This window comes from Lissotriton helveticus, chromosome 12, assembly GCF_964261635.1.
Source record: "Lissotriton helveticus chromosome 12, aLisHel1.1, whole genome shotgun sequence".
NCBI classification, from domain to species: domain Eukaryota; kingdom Metazoa; phylum Chordata; class Amphibia; order Caudata; family Salamandridae; genus Lissotriton; species Lissotriton helveticus.
In genome coordinates, this window is record NC_136073.1 from 315,123,098 (window position 1) to 315,143,691 (window position 20,594).

Here is a 20,594-nt window from a genome sequence, read left to right on the forward strand (position 1 = left end):
CCAGCCTGTATTTCACTGCCTGACCTGTGATTTCGATTGGGCCATTGATTTGTGTCTCTGCGGACCGGTTTCTCCTGACGTCGACTTTAATCAGCTGATGACTCCTATCATTACTCACGAGTTGGTTTGTCCTGGCGAAAGGATTATGGCTGTGGCATTGATGCATGGACTACTTCGTCCCTGGAATTTACTGGCGGCAGCACAGTCTTTCTTGGAACAGAGCTTTCTTGAAAACCCACCGAGCTGTCCTCTGATGGTGATAGAGGATCCGGTGCTGGGAGAGCACGTATGTTCTTTTCCGCTTTTAAATTGGATGGCTGAACTGTTTTCGGATGAAGACGTTGACTTCCTATTGGAGGCTGTTGCAGCTTATTTTGCATACACAGTTATGTCATAGACCTTTTTCATGTTTGATATGCTGAGTACTAGCATTTCATTGACAATTTATTGACTTATTTGTCAAGTTTTTATTATTTACCTTGCCTATTGGCTTAAGACTCGATAAAGTACTTGGCTGTTTTATTTTTCTTTAGCATTAAATTTTCCTAGTTTTTAATGCTTTACCTTGCGGACCGTCCACATATAAACTTGCAATCTGCTCTCATGAGATGGCACTTCTATTATCTTATTCAGTTCGTTTCCGGATCATGAGGAGGTGTCATCTAGGTCCTGGATATCTTTACACCGTGTTAAGTTAGCATGGGCTCATTACCGGTTTAAACGCCATTTTTCCTTTTTTGCAACTTCTGCACACGACACTTAGTTGTTGCTTTAGCTTTCCACCTAGTAGTTCATCGTGGTTTACATGAGAATAATATGTTATTGGTCTACTATCTGCTTTACTTGTTAAACTATATCTGTACAGCGAGTGCTAAAGTTTCAAGAACAACACGATACAGAATTGTTATGAGGTCTGATCTCCACGACTTCATACTCATAACATAAGTGCAACTTCTGCCAATTCTGGGCATGAGGCGGGTTTTATATTGCTTTGCCGAACACACATACACAACAGTTGATGCGGTTCACATGAAGAGAGAGCTGGTGTATGCTGATGTGATTCCTTCAAATCTAAGACACTAAAGTATGGGCACGCCCTAAACCAACACAAAGAGACCTTCTTAGCAAATAATATAATATGTGTATTAGGGAGGGTGAGATATAAGCAGCCGCGGGCCGTGGAGGGAGTTACGATGGGGCAGGGAGGCGGGGAGGGGGAGAAGCAGGGTGGAGCCCTCTCTACCTTGCCCCTCCCCCTCCCCGCCTCCCTGCCCCACCGTAACTCCCTCCACGGCCCGCGGCTGCTTATAAGTGTTGCTAACTCTTATTCATTTACAGCATGTTAACATACTGTCACCATTCGCTTTTTATGTACTAGTAACTATGCTGGTAATTTTGCTACTGATAATATGTGTACTTGTATTCTCCACCCTGCTTCTCCCCCTCCCCGCCTCCCTGCCTCACCGTAACTCCCTCCACGGCCCGCGGCTGCTTATAAGTGTTGCTAACTCTTATTCATTTACAGCATGTTAACATACTATCACCATTCACTTTTTATGTACTAGTAACTATGCTGGTAATTTTGCTACTGATAATATGTGTACTTTTATTATCTAAGGTACTACGCCTGAGAAGACGGCATTAGTAAATAAACATTTCAAATACACATCTGTTCTTCTTAACTCCATGTTCTGGTTTCTAAGAAATCTATAACGACCGACTGTTCATGAGTTCCACGTATCCTGAGGTACTATAAGTTCATATTCTGGATTGTCTAAACATTGAGAGTTTGTTATATCCAATGTGACACTGTACCTAGCTTGCTAAGGAGTTTTTGATTACTAACGTGAGTTTTGGGACACCCTAATTCGCCGAGGTTCCAATCCTCTGTCCACAGTTCTGTGTGAGAACAGAAACCCTGCGACAGGGGCACCCCCGACCCTTGCTGGAGCTTCATCACACTTGCGATACAACTCCAGCAATGCGCCACCTTTACGGCACAGATACATCACGCATCTGTGCTGTTTTTGCCCCATGATGCGCCGCATTGTAAATGCAGCACACCATAGGTGACGGAACAGCGGCACAGAATGACTAACACATCCCTGGTGATGCGCCAGTCATCATAAATGTATCCCTATGCTTCTTATCTTGTTAGAGATGAACCGCCATATGTATCATCAAAGTTATTTGCATTTCCTAAATAGCGAACTTTAAGGAATAAATAGCGATTCTTTACCATTCCTAGTTTGCGATGAGCTATTTGCTAATTAGCCGAATGTAGCCCAATGAAGCCCAATGTAGCCCAATGTAGCCCAAAGATGGCCGCCAGACACACAAAAAAACAAATGTAGCCCAAATATCAGCCAGATGTAGCCCAACTATAGCCCAGTGACAGAATGACCAATCAGCTTCGCAAACCTCCGTTACGCGAAGCGGAGCGCTGTTACAGATATATATCTTTTTTTGAACGTTAATTTCTCAAAATCCACTGGAGCACATATATTGAGACCTAGCAAAGGCACATCGGGCTACCAGTCCCTAATATTTTGCCAAGTTTCGTGCAAATCCATTCAGCCGTTCAATTATTATTATTATTATTTTTTTTTGCCCCGCGGGGCCCTTTTAAAACCTCCACATCAAACCTAGGGGGTCAGCGAGGATCTACTATGCCCCCTTATAGTTATTTCCCCCTTTGTTTTGACCTCCTCTTGTCTCTCGATCCTACCGAGAGACAAGATGGCGGCCGCTACGGACTGTTTGGAATGTTGACAGACGCCGGAGAACCAATCAGCTTCGCTTCACAAAGCTCCGTTGCGCGAAAAGTCCGCGAACCAGTGCGCTGCCCGGTCCGCTGTTACAGATATATATCTTTTTTTAAACGTTAATTTCTCAAAATCCACTGGAGCACATATATTGAGACCTACAAAAGGCACATCGGGCTACCAGTCCCTACAATTTTGGCAAGTTTCGTGCAAATCCATTCAGCCGTTCGGGCTAAAAGTGAGGCCAACCGCCCTATGGAAAACTCAATGTTAAAAACACGTTTTGGGACCCCCCTTTTTTCTCGGCCCCCACTGGACGAACCCCCCCCAAATTTTCAAGGGCTGCTCAGAAACAAAATGTGCCATTTTCCTGAAAATTTCTGCCAATTCCGTCCACAAACGCCAAAGTTATTAGACATAGAATTTTCAAAAAACCCATAGAGAAAAAATCCTAACTATATATACCTACTGGCGACCGCCAGTAGGTAATAATCATGCACATTTATACAATTTTTGATTATCATACCTGGAATAATATGGATGGGAGTAATTGCATCTGATGGGGCCCATATTCCATAGTCACTAGTCACTTATACAGTATTTTTCGTCTTGCTTAGTACCTGGGGTCTTTCTCAACTATTTCCTAAGATTATTGTTTTTTATTAACAGATTCTATCTGGTGATGAAGTTTCAGATTCTAATATTACAACTCAGTTTGAGGGGCCCTTTTCTAATGCATCCCCTGCAAGACTTCTTAAATATGGAGATTCTCAAGGTTCTGTTTTGAGCCCTAACTTATTTAATATTTACATGTCACCTTTGGCCTCCATCGCAGAATCCCATAGCACCCAACGGGCGACACCCAACTAATCTTGTTGGGTGACAACACAACAACTGTGAAGCTGGCTTTTAAGAGATGTGTACCTCGAGGTTGTGGTTTGGATGAATATGAACTGTCTCAAATGTACCTCCTCAAAAGCAGAGATTCTTCTCTTTGGTCACTGTGCGGCTGTCAGGTCCTACGAGTGGTGGGTGATGAAATTAGGCCTGGCTCTTAACGCCTCTGCAGCAATAGTAAAAAAATAATCTTGGGGTTAAAACTTGAAGATAATCTCTCATTATGGCATCGTCTTCTTTCTGTGGCTGGGATATCTTTGAACTGCACACTTAAGAAAACCTTAGTTTGTTCCACCAAAAACCCGTAAAATTGTTATTCATTCCTCTATCACATTAGGACTTGACTACGCAAACAAGCTGTTCCTGGGTTTACCCGACTTCCTATTGGATCGTCTGCAAGTAGTTAAAAATGTCTCAGCAAGACTCATTTTGGGGGTACCCAGATGCCATTCAGTAACTGGCCATCTCAAACATTTGCTAATGATCAATAAGTGCCATAGCTTTAAGGCTTCAGTCATTGAGTTCTGTGCTTTTCATTTGACTGCTCCCAAATACCTATGTCATAGCCATTCCCCTTACCAGCTATCCTGGTCTCTTAGATCAGGAGAGGCTTTATTCATGGAAACTCCAAGGTTCCACCTTGAAGCCATTCTTTCAGCTATCTAGCCACAAAGGCATGGAATGAGCCTTTTCAACAAGGAACTTAAATTCAGAAAAAAAGCTGAAGACTTGGTTGTTCAAACACTGAGGCATCTTAGGGTAGAATCAGCATCTGCTTCAAGCGCCAGGAGGTCTGATCTGGCAGCTGAGTGTTTTATAAATGTGATTGATTGACTGAATGAAAGGCACTCTTTTCTGGTTATCTTTCTGGCTTTGACACAGTTTGCTTCTTGGGGACTACCCTAATACATTTAATTATAGGGGCTGTTATGGTGAAATATACGTTTCTGCCTTCTCCCCATGACTGGGTGTTGATCAACCTATAGATGGACCATAGAAAAATGATTTATAGTGAACAGCTGATGTCTGTAAAATTTCATTACCAAGGACAATATGAGTTCAAATGATTTTTATTATGATTCATTTGATAGTTATGCAATATAAATGTGCCAAAGAATATATGCATTTAGATGACAGCTTATCCTATTTTGGACAATAGACTGTATTTGCATGCATATTTATAATGTGTGTGGGACTGTGTAAATGGACATAATCATGTGAAGTTTTGACCTGCTAATTGAATTGGCCTGTCCAATAAGAATTGATTGTATTGTTGTTGACGGATTGCCAGTTAGGCTAATTAATGCCTGCAGAGAACCCCATTTTATATAATTTTGACTGTGCCCAGGTTGTGTCAGGGTCACACGGGCTTCCCCTGTGATTACACACCTTGTTTAATGCTACAGCAAGTCACCAGACAAGCACTGCTTTCATTAAGTTGTACAAAATGATTAGTGATCAGATACAAACCTTGCATTTCTGAAACTGAATAAGGCCAATGAGCTCCATTACCAGGCAACTAACTTGGTTGCACGTTATATTGCGGAAACTTGGCTTGATGGACTAAGATATTTAAAATGTTATCAAAGGGTCTGTTGAAAAGGCCATCTCTTACATCACAGTGTAACAGAAGTATAGGCTAATGTTGGGTGAGTTATCGTTCTGATCTCCCAATGCAACTTCTTGTTTTTGTTGTTATGAATTCTATATTATTCTTCAAAGCATTCCTTCTAATTGCTAGCATTGAGGCTTTTATCCTAATAGGAAATCTCCTCTTTTATTCCTAACCCGTTCACATGCTTTAGCCACTTGATTGTAAGGGTATCTCATTGTCTCAAAATTGTTTCAATTTTCTTCTTCAAAATCTTGTGTCTGTGAGCCTGCAACATTTCCTGCTATAACATTACTTCTTCCATTCGGATACAATGTAGAAACTGTGTATTACAGTCATTATGATTTAAATTTCTGATCAATCTTACAGGATCTTCCCCAATTTTACCCCATATTATCAACTATATCCAAAGGTTGGCATCCTCTATTGCATCATGATTGCATTCTGCCCAAGTTTGCTGACCAAAAAACAAATTTCTATAAGCGGGAGCAAAGAAGGTACCTATAACGTTTCTTCAGATTGTAGGTAATAGTCTCCTTTGAACATAAAGAAATGGCCATTAAATAAACACTGTCAGAGTAAGCAGCATAAAATCCTTGAATTAAGCTATTAGAAAGTATTTAAAAGTTTGAAGGAATTGGAATGGCTTATAAACAAGTATAGTGAGTTTGCATTTAGGTCCTCATTACGATATTGGACGAAAAGCCTCCTCGCCACAGTCAGACTCCTCTAGGCTGTGTCGGAATCCTTCCAATCGACTCGGTCAGTTTACGATTCGCGTGACCGACTACGATATTCGCGGTCGGATTGTAAACCACAAGGTCTTTCCAAATCGGTTCCGACCGACTCTCCTTAAATTCATGTCATTCGGAACCGCATCGTACAGCTCTTCGGACAGCGTTTCAGACTGAACAGTTACGATGCCGGTTTCCAGTAAACTTTCTGAGTCAGCGTGTCTCATACGAAAAGGCTGTTGGAAACTGACTTTGGGGGCCCCTGCCAGGCCCCTTCTTTATCTGGAGGCATTCAGTTTGAGGCGAGTGGGTACCTAAGGGACCCCATGTAAAACCCTGCACTGTGTGGCAGGCACTATGGGGTACCTCCGACAGGGTGCAGGGTTTTCTGCACACACCTAATGTCCCCATAGGAACCTGTGTTTTCGGGCAGAACACAGGCTCCCATAGAAGTCTGTGGGACTCCGTCCGATCAGTGTTCAATCGCATTGTAATCGGTCGGGTGGAATCGCTGACTGCAAGTCGGTCGCAATGAGACCCTTAGTATCACAAGCTAGTGACATTTTGTCAGGAAATATTGCTGACCTTACAATGAAATCTGTTGAATTAATTATAAAAGATGGAAATATACATGAACGGAAAGATATTTAGGAACTAGTAGGTGCTTTTCAAGCTAACAAAATTCACACAAGTCATCATCCAGATGGATACCATGTGTTGATGATTTTTGAAAAGAAGTAGAATTAGATATATATAGTTTCATTTATTAGCACTTTACATGCAATAATTGCTGAAGGCTATCCCATATTGTGTCAATAAACACTAATGAGTATCCCCTCCAAACAAATATTCCTAACAGAGGCAGATTTTGTGGGGAGTATCGCGCTCTTCATTTGAAACAAAAAACTTTTTTTGCTAGACCCTCACCCACTCTAGTAGTGGCATGCTTCATCATTGGGTTTCAGCCTGGTCACTAAAAACGGGCTCAAGCATATTCCAGGGAGTACTTTGAATATAAATAAGAGCTGGGTCTTTTAAAAAAAAAAATACCTTAAACAACCAAGGTATCTGTTGATTAGCTGTTGTTCAGGTACGATTAAAAAAACAAAAGAGAGATGATGAACCTGTTACCTGATAATTCTGTTAACATGTTTCAGCCCTTAGAAAGCTCACCACATTGGGTCTAGGGCTTTTATCAGGACGAAAAACTGCCCTGGAATCCCATGTCCTGTCTACCTCTTTAGTTAAAGGAGACAGCCAAACATATAACGACTTATTACATGAAATAACTGGCTTACTAGCCCACTCAAATGGAGCGATATTCAGTCGTGATTTATGAAGAATCGAAGGCAACATGGGAGAGGAGGAAGGACTGCCCCTGTAGTCACACAGTCATCAAGAGTGTCAAACCACCCATATACCTCATGGTTTACCCGATCCTTCCAGATTCATCATGATAGGGAATCAAGATTGTTCACTACCAGTGCATATGAATTCAATCAAGTCCTTCAAAAGAAGAACAGGGTGTCAAAACACATCGACAGGGTTTTCCTAAAAAGGGATACTAAGCTATAATTGTTATAATAATTAGATTAATATAATATTCACTACACCAAATAGAACTTGATATGGTATTTAATTTGGAATTATGAAATACAAAAAGTACGCAATACAACAAACATGAACTTCATTAACAAAGTAGAACATACATTAACAGTCTATCCACTAATGCCAATTTGGCAAATGGATTTTCACAAACCATTCCAATTTGTCCTCTGTGAACAAATAGGGAATATGGGAAACCGCAAGATGATGTATACCCGGACACTCAAACAAAGGGGTTAATATTGTAACTTCCTGTATTCTTCATAGTTAAAAATATAACTCAGAACATCAAGGATCCAACTACATGATACAAAGAAGATGGGAGGCACCAGAAAGAATATCCTAGAAAGTGCCATACAAAAGACAAGTTGTGAAGTACAATAAGTGGTGTAGTTCAAAGACCCCTGTTTTCTTGCTGCAAACCCTCCACTAATCTTGCCTACTGTAGTTTACAGTCATTGACAAATCAGGTTTCCAATGAATGTAAGAAATTAACACCCCATCCATTCCACAAATAAATGAAAAGGAATGGGATACCAGTCCACATAAATACAGATTGTTAAGGGTTTTTAGCCTTTTTGAAGTTTTGAATAGGTAAAGAAGAACCAGGACAGTCTTCATGGGATATTAGAAAAATGTAAACACAAATCTCACTCAATAAATTTGAGAATAGGTATATGCCCACTAAAAGATACATTCAGCTGAATCTTAAACATTTAGTATACAGAATGACATGGGCTATACTAAAGTATAGGGTCACTGAAAGATAATGCAGAAACATAACAAAATTAGCATTACTCGGATTCAAAAGCATTTATCATACAACAGAAACAAGTACTCCAAAGTAGTACAGAATTATGCATTGGTACTTTGAATACTCAAAATGTAATTTATACACAGATATTTTAGTTTAGCAATGCAAGTTCACAAAAAGGAGTCACATAACATAAATTGCATCCCTGCATACGTGTATAAGTTTAAAGGTAACAAAACAAGACATTTTCTATCACAATTAAAACAACAAAGAAAGCAGAGTCTTCATGCACTAATGCTCGATTGAAAGGACATTCTAGGAAAAGCTCATAGTTAATGAAATATACCCCAACCTTTAGTTTCCATAGTGGAGTAGACTCAAAATATTAGTGTTCTATTACTTTAAAAAAAAAAAAATATATTAAAAGTTTAAATCTCCATTTTACAGTTACAAGTCATGGCAAATTCATTGTCGAGAAAAAGGAAAACCCATAATAAATTGACATAAAAAGACAAACAACATAATTTAGTCAATCCACTCGGAAATAGGAGCCCAAGTTTTTTGCCCAAGTTGCCATCTTTTAAGTCCTTTCAATCTATTTACAGAGGACTCCATATTATAGATAGCTAGAATCCTTGATCTCCAAATTATAAATGTGGGAGAGCCGGGGCTAATCCACTGGGAAGTAATACATAATCATATAATGGCCATGGCGACAAATACAAATCTAATCTCAGGTCTTGCTCTTGTATTTTCTCCATAATTGCAAGCAGTGCCCAGGATTACCAATTCTGGTGTTATTGCAAGCGGGATCCCAAAAACTGTATTAAAGAAAGATTCGATATCCTGAACGAACTGAGCTAAGTTAGGGCATGAATAAAACAAAAGAATAGTATCCGCAGCTGCTTGGCCGCATCTAGTACACTTGCCTCCCCGTGTTCTATTACTTAAAGTAGTAAGAAAGGGGCAACCTAGCTACACAAATTAGGTGAGAACAGTATAATAGAAAATACAACATTAGCTTTTACAATATTAATGGGGGAACCAGTGAAAGATTAGTTACACGAATGTAGGAAGGGTAACATAAATCTTTGTGTGTCAGGGAACTTTCTCCAGACAAAATTAGATTATATTACAAATTTCTCAATTAAAGGGTAAGCAGTCCTTCAATGAAGAACAATAAGAGGTTAGTAGGTTCTATCAAAAAAATATTTTTCTGTAGGAATGCATTTTATACAGTCAAATTCCTGCTTTCACACAATACAGGGATAGCAATACAACACTGCAGAATTTATCTGTTGAAATTTCAGCTTCATTGTACTTCTAAGACCATATTTATTGACCACTATATGTATTTATCAAAAAGTATGCTAAATTAAGCAATAACATGTAAAATCTGATTTAAGTAAATAATTGCATTAGTAAGTTCCATCAGAAATTCCACCCCCTTTTATAGTATCCTTGCATAAAGCTTAATACAGTCTTCTTTGCCCTTTGGCCAAGTCAGTGTACAATTTGCTGCAGTTAACATATTATCTATTACCCAACTGGGCTAAAGTTCTAAGAAACAGATATTGTGGTTTACCGAAGCGCCTCAGAAGCTAGTATCAGACATGTTTTTACTGAGAAGATCAATGTCTTACTAAGGCCACATTGCTAGGTAGAATCCTAAATTTATGGAGAGAGTGTGTGGCACTCCGATTTATTTTTATTTTCCGCATGAGAATAAGAGAATTGGCCAGAGTCACGGGATGTTCAGGTGACACCGGGACTTGAAGCTAGTTTTCCAGATCCAAAATCAGCAGCTTTGACCATGAGGACATATCACCTCCATAACCATACAATATGCAATGGGTATACAAGTTGTAGCCTACATAGTTTCAATTACGTCAAGAAATTAAGGGGCACATTACGATGGAGGATTTTCCGCATCCTCCGGGCCGGCGGAAGCCACCGCCGGCCCGGAGGATGCGGAAAATCCTCTGCGGACCCACCAAAGACCCACCGCCACATTAGGATGGCTGGTGGGTCCTGGTTTCTGTCTGCCGCTTTTCCGCCGCGCTTGGCTTTCAACCGCGGCGGAAAAGGCTTAATATGGTGGCGGTGTCTCTCAGACACTGCCAGACATATTAGGATGGCTGTGCAAACATGCTTTTCCGCGGTGAATTCTCCGCCAAGGAAAAGCATGTGGATCTTCACCTCGGGGGCCCGTAGGGCGCCCCCTGGGTGAAGGGGAGGTGGGGGGTGCACATGGGGGGTACCTATGGTACCCCCCTGCCTTTGCGTGCACGAAGCGGCAGGCACCACGCGGTGCCTGCCGCTTTGTACATGCAAATGCACTGCTTTCATTTTTTACATTGCGGCGGGTGCTGCTTCAAGCAGCACCCGCCGCAATGTAAAAAATACAGGATGTGACCGCCAGGGTGGCGGTCACATCCTAATTGCCATGGAGGGACCGCCGCTGCCCATGCGGACGGTCCCTCTTACGCGGGGGTGGCGGACGGACGCAAGTCCGCCCGCCATCATAATAGGGCCCTAAGTATATAATATTCGAGGAGAGAGTTTCAAGGAAAAGTAAAAATATATGTATTATTTGGAAACTATGTATGTTTTATAAATACGTATGATTTTAATGCTACCAGTGGGCCTGCAGCACTTATTGTGCCACCCATTTAAGTAGCTACTTAAATCATGTTCCAGGCCTACCACTACAGCTTGAATGCAGTTTAAAACTACAATGGTGATTTGGCATTAAACCCCCATCTCCAAGTCTTAAACTCCCCTTTTTTAACATATACATCACCCATAAGCAGGCCCTAGGTAGCCATAAGGCAGGATGCTGAATAATAATTAAAAAGTTGGACATGTACTTTAATGTTTTACATGTCCTGGTAGTGAAAAACACACAAATTAGTTTTTCACTACTGTGAGGCCTACCCCTCCCATAGGATAACATTGGAGATTCCTATTACATTCAATAACTAATTTCCAATTAGGAGCAGGTAGCTATATCATATTTGGTGTCTTTGGAATTGTAATGAAAAACCCTATTTAATAGAAACTTCAAATTTTTTATTACGATTTTAAAAATGACACTTTCTGAAAGTTGGCATTTTTTTGTCTTTGCCCATATGTGACTGCAGCCTGGCCTGGGTCACAGGACTGTGTGTAACTGACAGTTAGACTTCAAGAATTCCTTCCAGATGGTTACACAATAGAGGGATTGGGTATATGCCCGGATGGACCATCTGCTGGCAGTATGGGGGCGGAGCTGAGCACAGTCACTCTTGCAACTGAATAGGGAGTCCTCTGCTTTCACACAAAGGACCTACCACCTTCACATTGTCATTGCAGACAGCTTGGAGACAGAGTAGGGGAGTCAGGAAATTCCATGCACTTCAAAGCCACTGTCTATAAGCTTCTCCAGCCTTCCAGAAGAAAGACACCTGGTATAAAAACAGGACCTCACACACAAACCCTTCAATACACTTCTGGCCCTGGGGATACTCTGCCAGGAAAGGCTGCTGTTCTTCTGATACAACTGCCACTCTGCTGGGCTGCTGACCTGCTGGATTTACAACTTGACCAAAGGACCAACAGAGTTATTCCAATGTTCTAGTTTTGTGGCCTGATCTGAGCCTCAGGGACATACAACCTTCACCTTGGACTCATACTGAACCCACTTGGACCCATTTGGGCCCACCTCACCTAGACCCTTAGAAATGGTGCTGAAGGTGACTAGATAGCCAAAAGTCAAAAGTAGGAACTTAGAAAATGTTTTGGCTAAAAACTGCTCTGAGAGCCAGAAGGATACTGGGACCAAGGTGCTTGCTTATCCGCCCAAGGTAAACCACCTGTCGGATTGACTTTGCAGCTTCTCCCGGTACGTTCTTCTCTGCAACAGCAAATCCTTTTCAGCAGTCCTTTGCCAAAGGAGCATCCTGTTTCGTGGAACTGTCTTCTGCTACAGCCAGCTGAAAATGTTCAACTTCCATTTCGAGTCCGAACATAGAAATCTTCATCACAGCTTTGACCCAAGGCTATCCGCTGATTAAGCTCCCTCCTTGGACACCTCCTGCAGCCATGCCCTGCTGAACTTTACCTTATCAAAGCACTTTTTGTCAGAATTTATTCTAAGTCCAAAGGTAAGGGCTGACCGGATACAATACAGTTTTTGCATGTGAACTGTGCTCCATCGCAGTAGGCCATGTTTTTTGTCTTTGAGCTGGTCTTGTGTGACTAGATGTCTGCTGTTGGCGCTTTAATCTTTTAGGAGCTTGTTTTTACTAAAAACTTAAAAAACTCATAACTCTGGTTCTACTGATTGCATTTTTGTCTTTTTGGTGTCAAATAATGTATTCAAATGTACTCTATTTTTTTAAATTGGAGTGGGATTTTCCTTGTGCGTGTTTTCACTTCATCACTCTGTGTACTGCATACATATTTTACACATTGTGTCTAACTTAAGCCTGACTGCTTGTTGTGCCAGGGTTAAGCGTGGGTTAATTTAGTGACTTTTTGGGGTTCACCCTGAAAGGGATTATGGCTGTTTGACCATGACTCTTACTCAAGTCAACAAACAACCCAATTTCTCACAATGTGCAAATATTATGCATGTTGAAACCTCTTTCTTGCGACATTCTTCTTTTGAATAATCTGAAACACCATCCCCTCCGTCTTCATCTCACATCTGTGCACTTGTTGAATCAATATTCTTCTAAATCCACCACATTTGAAGCTATCAATCTTTCTAAAATTAATGTATGAAGCAAAAAAAATCCTCATTCACAAATGCTGAATCACATATAATCACTATCTAAAGTCCGTTTACGTCTCTAGATGGAGCATAAGGCTTGCAGACAATCGGCTAATATGGAATATTTTCCACCATTCGAAGTTTAGGGTCAGGGATGAGAAAGGAGTGTGTGATTGGCAGGAGGCAATGCAATTTCTAGGGACAAACAAAAAAAAACACCATGATTTTTGCTTTTCTCAAACCTTTGATATACTATTTTCTACCTGTGAAATGCACAGAAAACCTTTCATGTAAAGGGAAGCAAGTGCTAATTTATTTTGGGAAAGAGAAGGGAATATCTTTGCATTTTATATGGAGAAGTGGAACTGTGGCTCAACGTAAACGGCATGCCTCTCTTCATCAAACATTAAAAGACTAACTTTTCTAATATACCAAAATAACAGTGTAGGACTTGGCCTTTTTGGCTAAAGTTCCCTAAACTTTTTGCTTTCCCCCTAGACCGTTTTCCTGACAGAGTTGCCAATTTAGATGCTTTGGGTTCTTTGCCACTGCTGATCAGTGTCAAAATACAAGTCTTCCCTGTGTAAAGTGTAATGGTAATTGGTTAAAAGGGCACAGGGTCAAGACTGATTTGCATGTGGTTGGGTTCAAACTGGAATGGCATGGTGAGCAAAAAAACAATGGATTTAGGCCCAGATATCTGTACTGGGGTGAATGTATGACATTGTTCTGCATTCTGTCCATCAACTGATGTTTTTGCATTTGTCACCCGAGTGGGATGGGTATGCTCAGAAGTGACTCCCGTGCTCTCCATGCCACTGGAATCAAGCTATCCTGGCTGATGAGGGCTGAAAGCCCGGAACCGGCCCCTTGGATGCTTGTTTCCAGTCCAGGGAGGACCTGGCTTGGGAGTTCGGGCTGGACTGTTCCCATGGGGCACAGGGTCAAGACTGATTTGCATATGGCTGGGTTCAAATTGCAAAGTACAGGATTGTAGCGGCCCGTATAGCATTATTTCTTCATTACAAAGTACATGATTCTAGCGGTGCGCATTGCATTATTTTTCATTGCACAATACATGATTAGTGGTACGCATTGCATTATTTCGCCCATTACAGGGTCCTGAGGTGTATCGTTACGCATTGTATTATTTCTCCTTTGCCCAGTACAGGATTTTATTGTTACGCAGTGCATTATTGTCTGTCCATTGCAACGTGTGTGATTCTAGCATTGCAACCAGCAAAGCATTTTGAAAGCCAGCCGGAACGCATTTTACCCTTTATTATATATTGGCTTTAGTATTGTGTGGTCTGATCGAATATCTTTTAATGTAATGTTTATACTCATTTTATCAAACTCGTGTGGAGTCCATTTGTGGTGTCGCCAGGGGGTTGCTGTGAGTGTGGTTGCACATACTGTACACTCGTGCCTTGGAGATAGGCCTGGCTGCTCGTGCCAAGCTACTAAGGGGGTGAGGAGGGCTATCTCAAACGATGCCCTTACTTGGCCTAACGTTGAGTGAGGAGTCCCGGGTCTCGCATTTGGTGACAGTGGTGCAGGACTGGGACTCCGGCTTCCAACAAACAGCTATAGTACTTATACAGGAAACTCACCTTAATGTTACTGAATCTACTAAACTCAAACGAGGCTGGGTAGGAAAGGTCATATCCATCTCCAGCTCGGAGGTATCATCTGTGGTGATGATAGGACCAAAATTTTGCCTAGGAAAACAAAATGGGGCTACTAATACACAAAAGATTACCAGACCTCATTCAAAAGACATGGATGGATACCAATGGTCAATATGTCTATGCCCAATTAAACATCTATAATCAGTCTCTGACCCTTGGCTCTATCCACGGTCCACTGGGAGCTAAACAATCCAGGTTCTCCATGCTAAACTATCTGCTGATGGAATTTGGCTCTAATAAGGACATCAACGGTGGGAAATGGAATATGGCCTGAGATCCTACTATGGGTAAAATAAGGTGTCCTGACTTTAGACAAGATACAGACAGAGTCATTCTTCGCAAAATCATGGCAGACCATTCGCCTCATGTACTCTGGTGCCTATTGCATGATACAGGAAAACAATGCACTTTTCTGACAGCGCCCACAGCTCGGAATCCAGACTGGACAAGTTCTTGTCCAATACAGTGTTCCTCCCAAAGATCCATAATAGTGAAAGTAATGGTTGATGGCATTTCTGATCACATCTGTCCTAATTCTTAAATCACTAGATGAGAAGAAAAAATGCATGGCACTCTTCAATTACTAACTTTCCATGAAAAGAAAGCAAGAGGTGTTAGATACATGACCCATGCACATCCTTCAAATTCAACTGATTCTACACCACAAGATGTGAGGGCACAGGGACAATAAATATCTGCTTCAAAATATCCTACAGGGTTATTTAAATAGAAGGCACCTCTACCATCAAATGGGGGCATGCTTCATCATTTGTTTCTTCCATCACCAGACAGATAATACCACCTGGATGGGCTCAACCACGAAACGGGAGCACGTATATGATATTGTTCTGGACAAGTGCAGGGATCGAGTTACTATAACAATGATTATGGGTATCCCATGCATATCTCATTTTAATTGATGAGTGTCCATATCATGGCTAAAAAATTAGAGTGGGATATCCTACAAATACACAATGCTTTTGACATCCTATTCTGCTAATTTGTTTCACCCGATAAAGTGTTCCCCCATAGGTCAACCTCCTTCCCTTTCCCCTCCTAATTACAGAAGAGTATGTGGAAAAAATGAGACACAACGTTCTCCTACATGCTAGTACTGTGCTAACAAAACCTGTAGGATACAAAAACATAAAATGGAATAAACATGAGTTAATACTCTAATCACGTTTCAATGAATGAAGTAAAGAAGTCAAACATCTTCATTAGTCTCCAATCCAAACACAATCTCACTTGCAATTGTGAAACCCTCCAACCCTATTTAAATGTGCGACTGCAATGCACTTCTTCACAAGAAAACACTCTGTGTGTGTGTATATATATATATATTTATTTTTTTGACATTGAAAAAGCCGCGAGGCGAAACGCGTCTGTCGATAGGGGGGAGAAGGCTGAGCACCGTATAAAGCATTTTTGGCTTTGAAAAACAACTCCGTGTGTGCCTTTCAATTGCGAGCTGAAGGAGTGCCAGCTGTTCTAAGAATATATATATATAGGGACCAAACTGCGAGCGTAAATCACTGCTATATATTGCATAAACATTTCACTTAATTTACCTGGATGATATCTTGAGTCACCCTACTTGGTTTTATTCCGAACCTCATGGGTGGTGAGGGGGTTGGCCCTTCCTGTTATCAATATCTTGAAAATAATCATTATGGACTAGTATTAACAGTAATATCCTTCGACGTGAGAAAAAATAACTGCTAATTCTCTCCAGTTTTCTTTAGTTGTTGCTGAGTCACTCTCCTCAGGTGTGTAATATTAGGGGATTCCTGAGATTCTACTCCTTCAGTATCATCATTTTTTAAATATATGCAGGTCATTCAGAATCATAGACTGGGTGCAAAGGTGTGATGCAGGTGCTTGGGTGGCTTCACTCAACCTAAAAAGGACCTTTAATACTCTTGAGTGGCCTTATGTAATGGCAGTACGCCACAACACAAAATAAGGGGAGGTTCAGAATATCTAAGCTGGATACAGTTGCTCTACTTCCAACCACTGGCACAATTAGCACATTTAGAGTGATATCCTAGATCTTTAGGATAGAAAGGAGCACTTGTCATTGGCGCCCACTGTAGCAATGGAATCCCTGGTGTCTTTACTATAAGCTAGGGGCGTGGACTGGGGTAATAAGATGGAAGAGAGGTGTAATGTCCCTGGGGCCACTGATGGCCCTATTAGAACAATTCTGGCTAATGTAAGAGATAAAGATAAAGTGGGATAAGTCCTGCTTGTTTCCTTTACATGTACTATTGAATGATCAGAAGCGATTGATACCCAGCATCGGCTAACAGTGGATTTATGATACCATCAGATACTTGGGAATTAATGAATACAACTTAGATACAGTGCTGGTGAATGGGAATTTGGAGCAGGCAATAACATCACTGAGATAGTCACTCCCATTTCGGAGCTCACTCCCATTATCACTGATAGTAAAGTGGCCATATCTAAATTGCTCCTGAGGCCGATTGACTTTTTTGCAGTGCTTCCGGTGGTGCTGAAGAGTCTTTTTCAGGGAACTGCAGTCATTACTGACATCCCTGATCTGAGAGGCAGAGTGGCAATTGGGAAATGATTTGCCCCTCTGGCAAAGGGTGGGCTGGCTGCCCGCCCGCAATTATGATCTTTATTATGCTGCAGCTCAATTGCAATGGCCAATGTGCTGGAATCAGTAGATGTATACAACAGACTGGAAAGATGCTTTGTATTGAAGTGGTTGTGACAGGGGGAGAACATGCTCAAGAAAGTGACACACAAATGCTGGAAAGGTTTTTGCATGGAAATGCCCTTCTATCCTGCAGACAGCTGTATGGACGCGAGAATTGATTAAACAAGTGTATACTGAAATAGATACGTTACTGAATCTCATATAAATAGGAGGCAGGGATATGGGACTCATATCTATGTAAACTAGAGGCAAAATTCAATGAAACGCCACCCTCATAGAACAGTGTACTATTGTATATGCTATAATGCTAAGGGGACGCTGTGGAAATAGAGTGGTTTGGAGTATGAGACATGCAGCCTACTCTGGAATGTCCTTTGGTTTGTTTTTTGCTTCTACCCCCTCGCCTTCTTTCCCCTTCTCCGCTCCCCTTAATTCACAAAATTAGTCATGTCCCTCGAATGCAGATGGCTGTAAAATATAGCATGACTGCGATTGATAACCGAGTTATAAAAGTTCAACATGTTCTAATCTTTGACTAATGTTTAAAATCGGGATGGATTAAGACTAGGGGCAGGTACTCATGCATGGAGGTGCAGATAAAATTGGCGGAATGGTGGTGTTATACCAGCATTGTGAATTATGAATTTCTTAAGGTTTTAAAGCAATGCTGATCTATGTATGTAAAAATGTGTCCAACATCTTGTAAAATCAATAAAGAAATGTGACAAGGTAGCGTGTTAAACTATGTTGCATAGTTTTGTACAGATGTATCTTCTTTCCAATGAAAAAGCGTAATAGATTGAACGGATAATCGAGTATTCTTTTATTGCTTTCAACAACACCGGTAACAGGTTAGGAGAAACACTGCTTGGCAGGAAGTCAGTTTGTTATGAAACATAGGCATTCAATGTTGATATTCAACAGTTAAAATACTTTACATACCTATTCCATTCACAATCGATGAATTCTTTACATCCAAATCATTGGTAAACTCATGATCTTTTTTGTGATCATTGAATTCAATTTTTGCCTGTGCTGATGAGTTTTCAAAATGTTTGCAATCTTTCTCATGGCTGGCATCGCCATTCTGAATGCCGTTATGAGACGCTTTCAGTGGCATTATCTGCAAGCCACTTGGTGTAGTTCGATAGCTCACAGTTTTAGTGGCTCCAGATGGTTGCTTTGCCGTATATAGTTTTTTCTGCTTCTGGAGTGGTGGATTCAAACGTTTCCTTTTAAGTGCTGTCCCTTTAATTTTTCCAGACTCATGAGGTCTCTGGGATATTTTTCCAAAATTTGTGACTTGATTTTCCCGTAAATATTTTGAAATACCGCATTGTTTTCCCAATTTTTCTCGCTTTTCTCTAGTGACATGAAGCACATTGAACTCATCAATAAATTCTTCACAGTGTAGGAGATGATGTTCTGGTTCCCAGGTGTCTTCGCTGCTTCCGTACCCTTTCCACCTGATAAGGTATTCCCACTTACCTTTTTTATTCTTCCGTTTGTCTACAATCCTTTCGACCTAACAAGAAAGAAATTAGATTAATAATTATTAAGAAGCAGGCATGACAGTATACTAATGAGAATAAATAGAGAAATATGATGCGTTCCGCATATTTGGTTCTGCAACATTACTACAGACTCAAAAGAAAGTCTAAAATGCTCTGCTAAAATGTTGACTGTAGAACCTGTTTTCAAAAAATGAATCTCACATTCATTTTCTGCTAATACCAAAGACCTTGCTAAAATGTAAACTGTAGAAGCCATTTGCAAAAAAAAAAATACTTTCACACTTGCTTTCTCCTAATACCTACTTAGGAAACATAAATCAAATATAAGACATTCATTTCAGTTCCTCACAATAAAGCTTGACAAATTATCCTTAACACCTTTTTTTCCTGTGGATATAATACACGATTGGTCAAGTGGGTAGTCAGGAGCCCAGGACTTAAAGTCCCTGAACATTTTAATTACAGGTGTAACTCCTAATTCCATGTGTTATACTAAGTTATTTATTAATTATATTCAAAGTCTGAGCAAATCACAAGCAGCATCAGGCCAGCTAATTAACAGAGAATTAGAATCCCTTGAGAGTACCGCACCTTAAAGGCTTTTCTAAAAGAAAATTAGGCAACTATATCTAACAATGTGTACAGACAAACAGTTGACTAGAATGCTTTAGGTGTGATGAAAGGCATTCGTTCAGTCAAAAATTCACTCCACGTCACAAAGCAACAGCAACAATATACATAATGCTACCTACACAGCTGAAGTGTTTTAGGACATTTTCTAAGTATGGAAAACTAGCTGTATTTTTAGCTTCATGATGTTTTAGATTTTATATAAATATTTTTATTATTGTTTGATTAATTAAAATCATTACATATAATAAAAACAAATACCTTCAAACCCTCCCCATAATTAATTCCTAAACTTACTCTTATGACATTTGTGACTCAATTTCTGACCAACAGGTAACCATAGAGACCTTGGTAATTTTGTATATGTAGTGGATCAGTCCTAATCATACTCCATTCAAGCATTCACCTTGTTACACATAATTTCCCTTGGAGACCCACAAACCACAAAAACATAAGATTAAGATTGCACAGTTCCCTTATTGCACATGACCCATCCAGATAAACCTAATGACATGATTAGGCTCGAAGAATAAAAATCTGATACCCATGGTTGTGCAAAAGGTTAACACTTGGACATTTTACACAATTAAATTAAAATCATTACCGAGTAAAAAACGTGTTTTGCCTTGCAGATATCGATAAATATAGAAAATTAGAACATTGGAATGTTGGGAGCTCCATTGAAAACAATGGAGTGCTCCGGGCTTATAATGGCTGATATAAGCCTGGAGCTCTAACATTCCAATGTTTCTTTGTTCACTGCTCTGGTTGTGAACAAAGGCTTCCGGGAGCCTGAGGGGATTCCAATCCCCTTGCGCTCCCTTAAGTCTTTGTTTTATTTGTTAGAACAGTCTACACTCTAGTGGCAGAATGTTCTAATAGCCTTATAGCCCTTCGTAGCTGGGCTATACCGGCTATTAAAGCCCCTCTACCTTGTTAAAGGCCCT

At 40.6% G+C, this 20,594-nt stretch overlaps 1 protein-coding gene across 1 annotated transcript in view; it reads right to left on the bottom strand.

The window, feature by feature from the left end:
• The window catches only part of LOC144797587 (chromodomain Y-like protein 2), a 625,531-nt gene that overhangs the window by 391,832 nt on the left and 213,105 nt on the right, over positions 1–20,594 (bottom strand). The window contains exon 2 of the mRNA XM_078668253.1: positions 18,446–19,028. Coding sequence (XP_078524379.1) covers positions 18,446–19,028 — 583 coding nt within the window. The remainder of the gene's footprint in view (positions 1–18,445; positions 19,029–20,594) is intronic.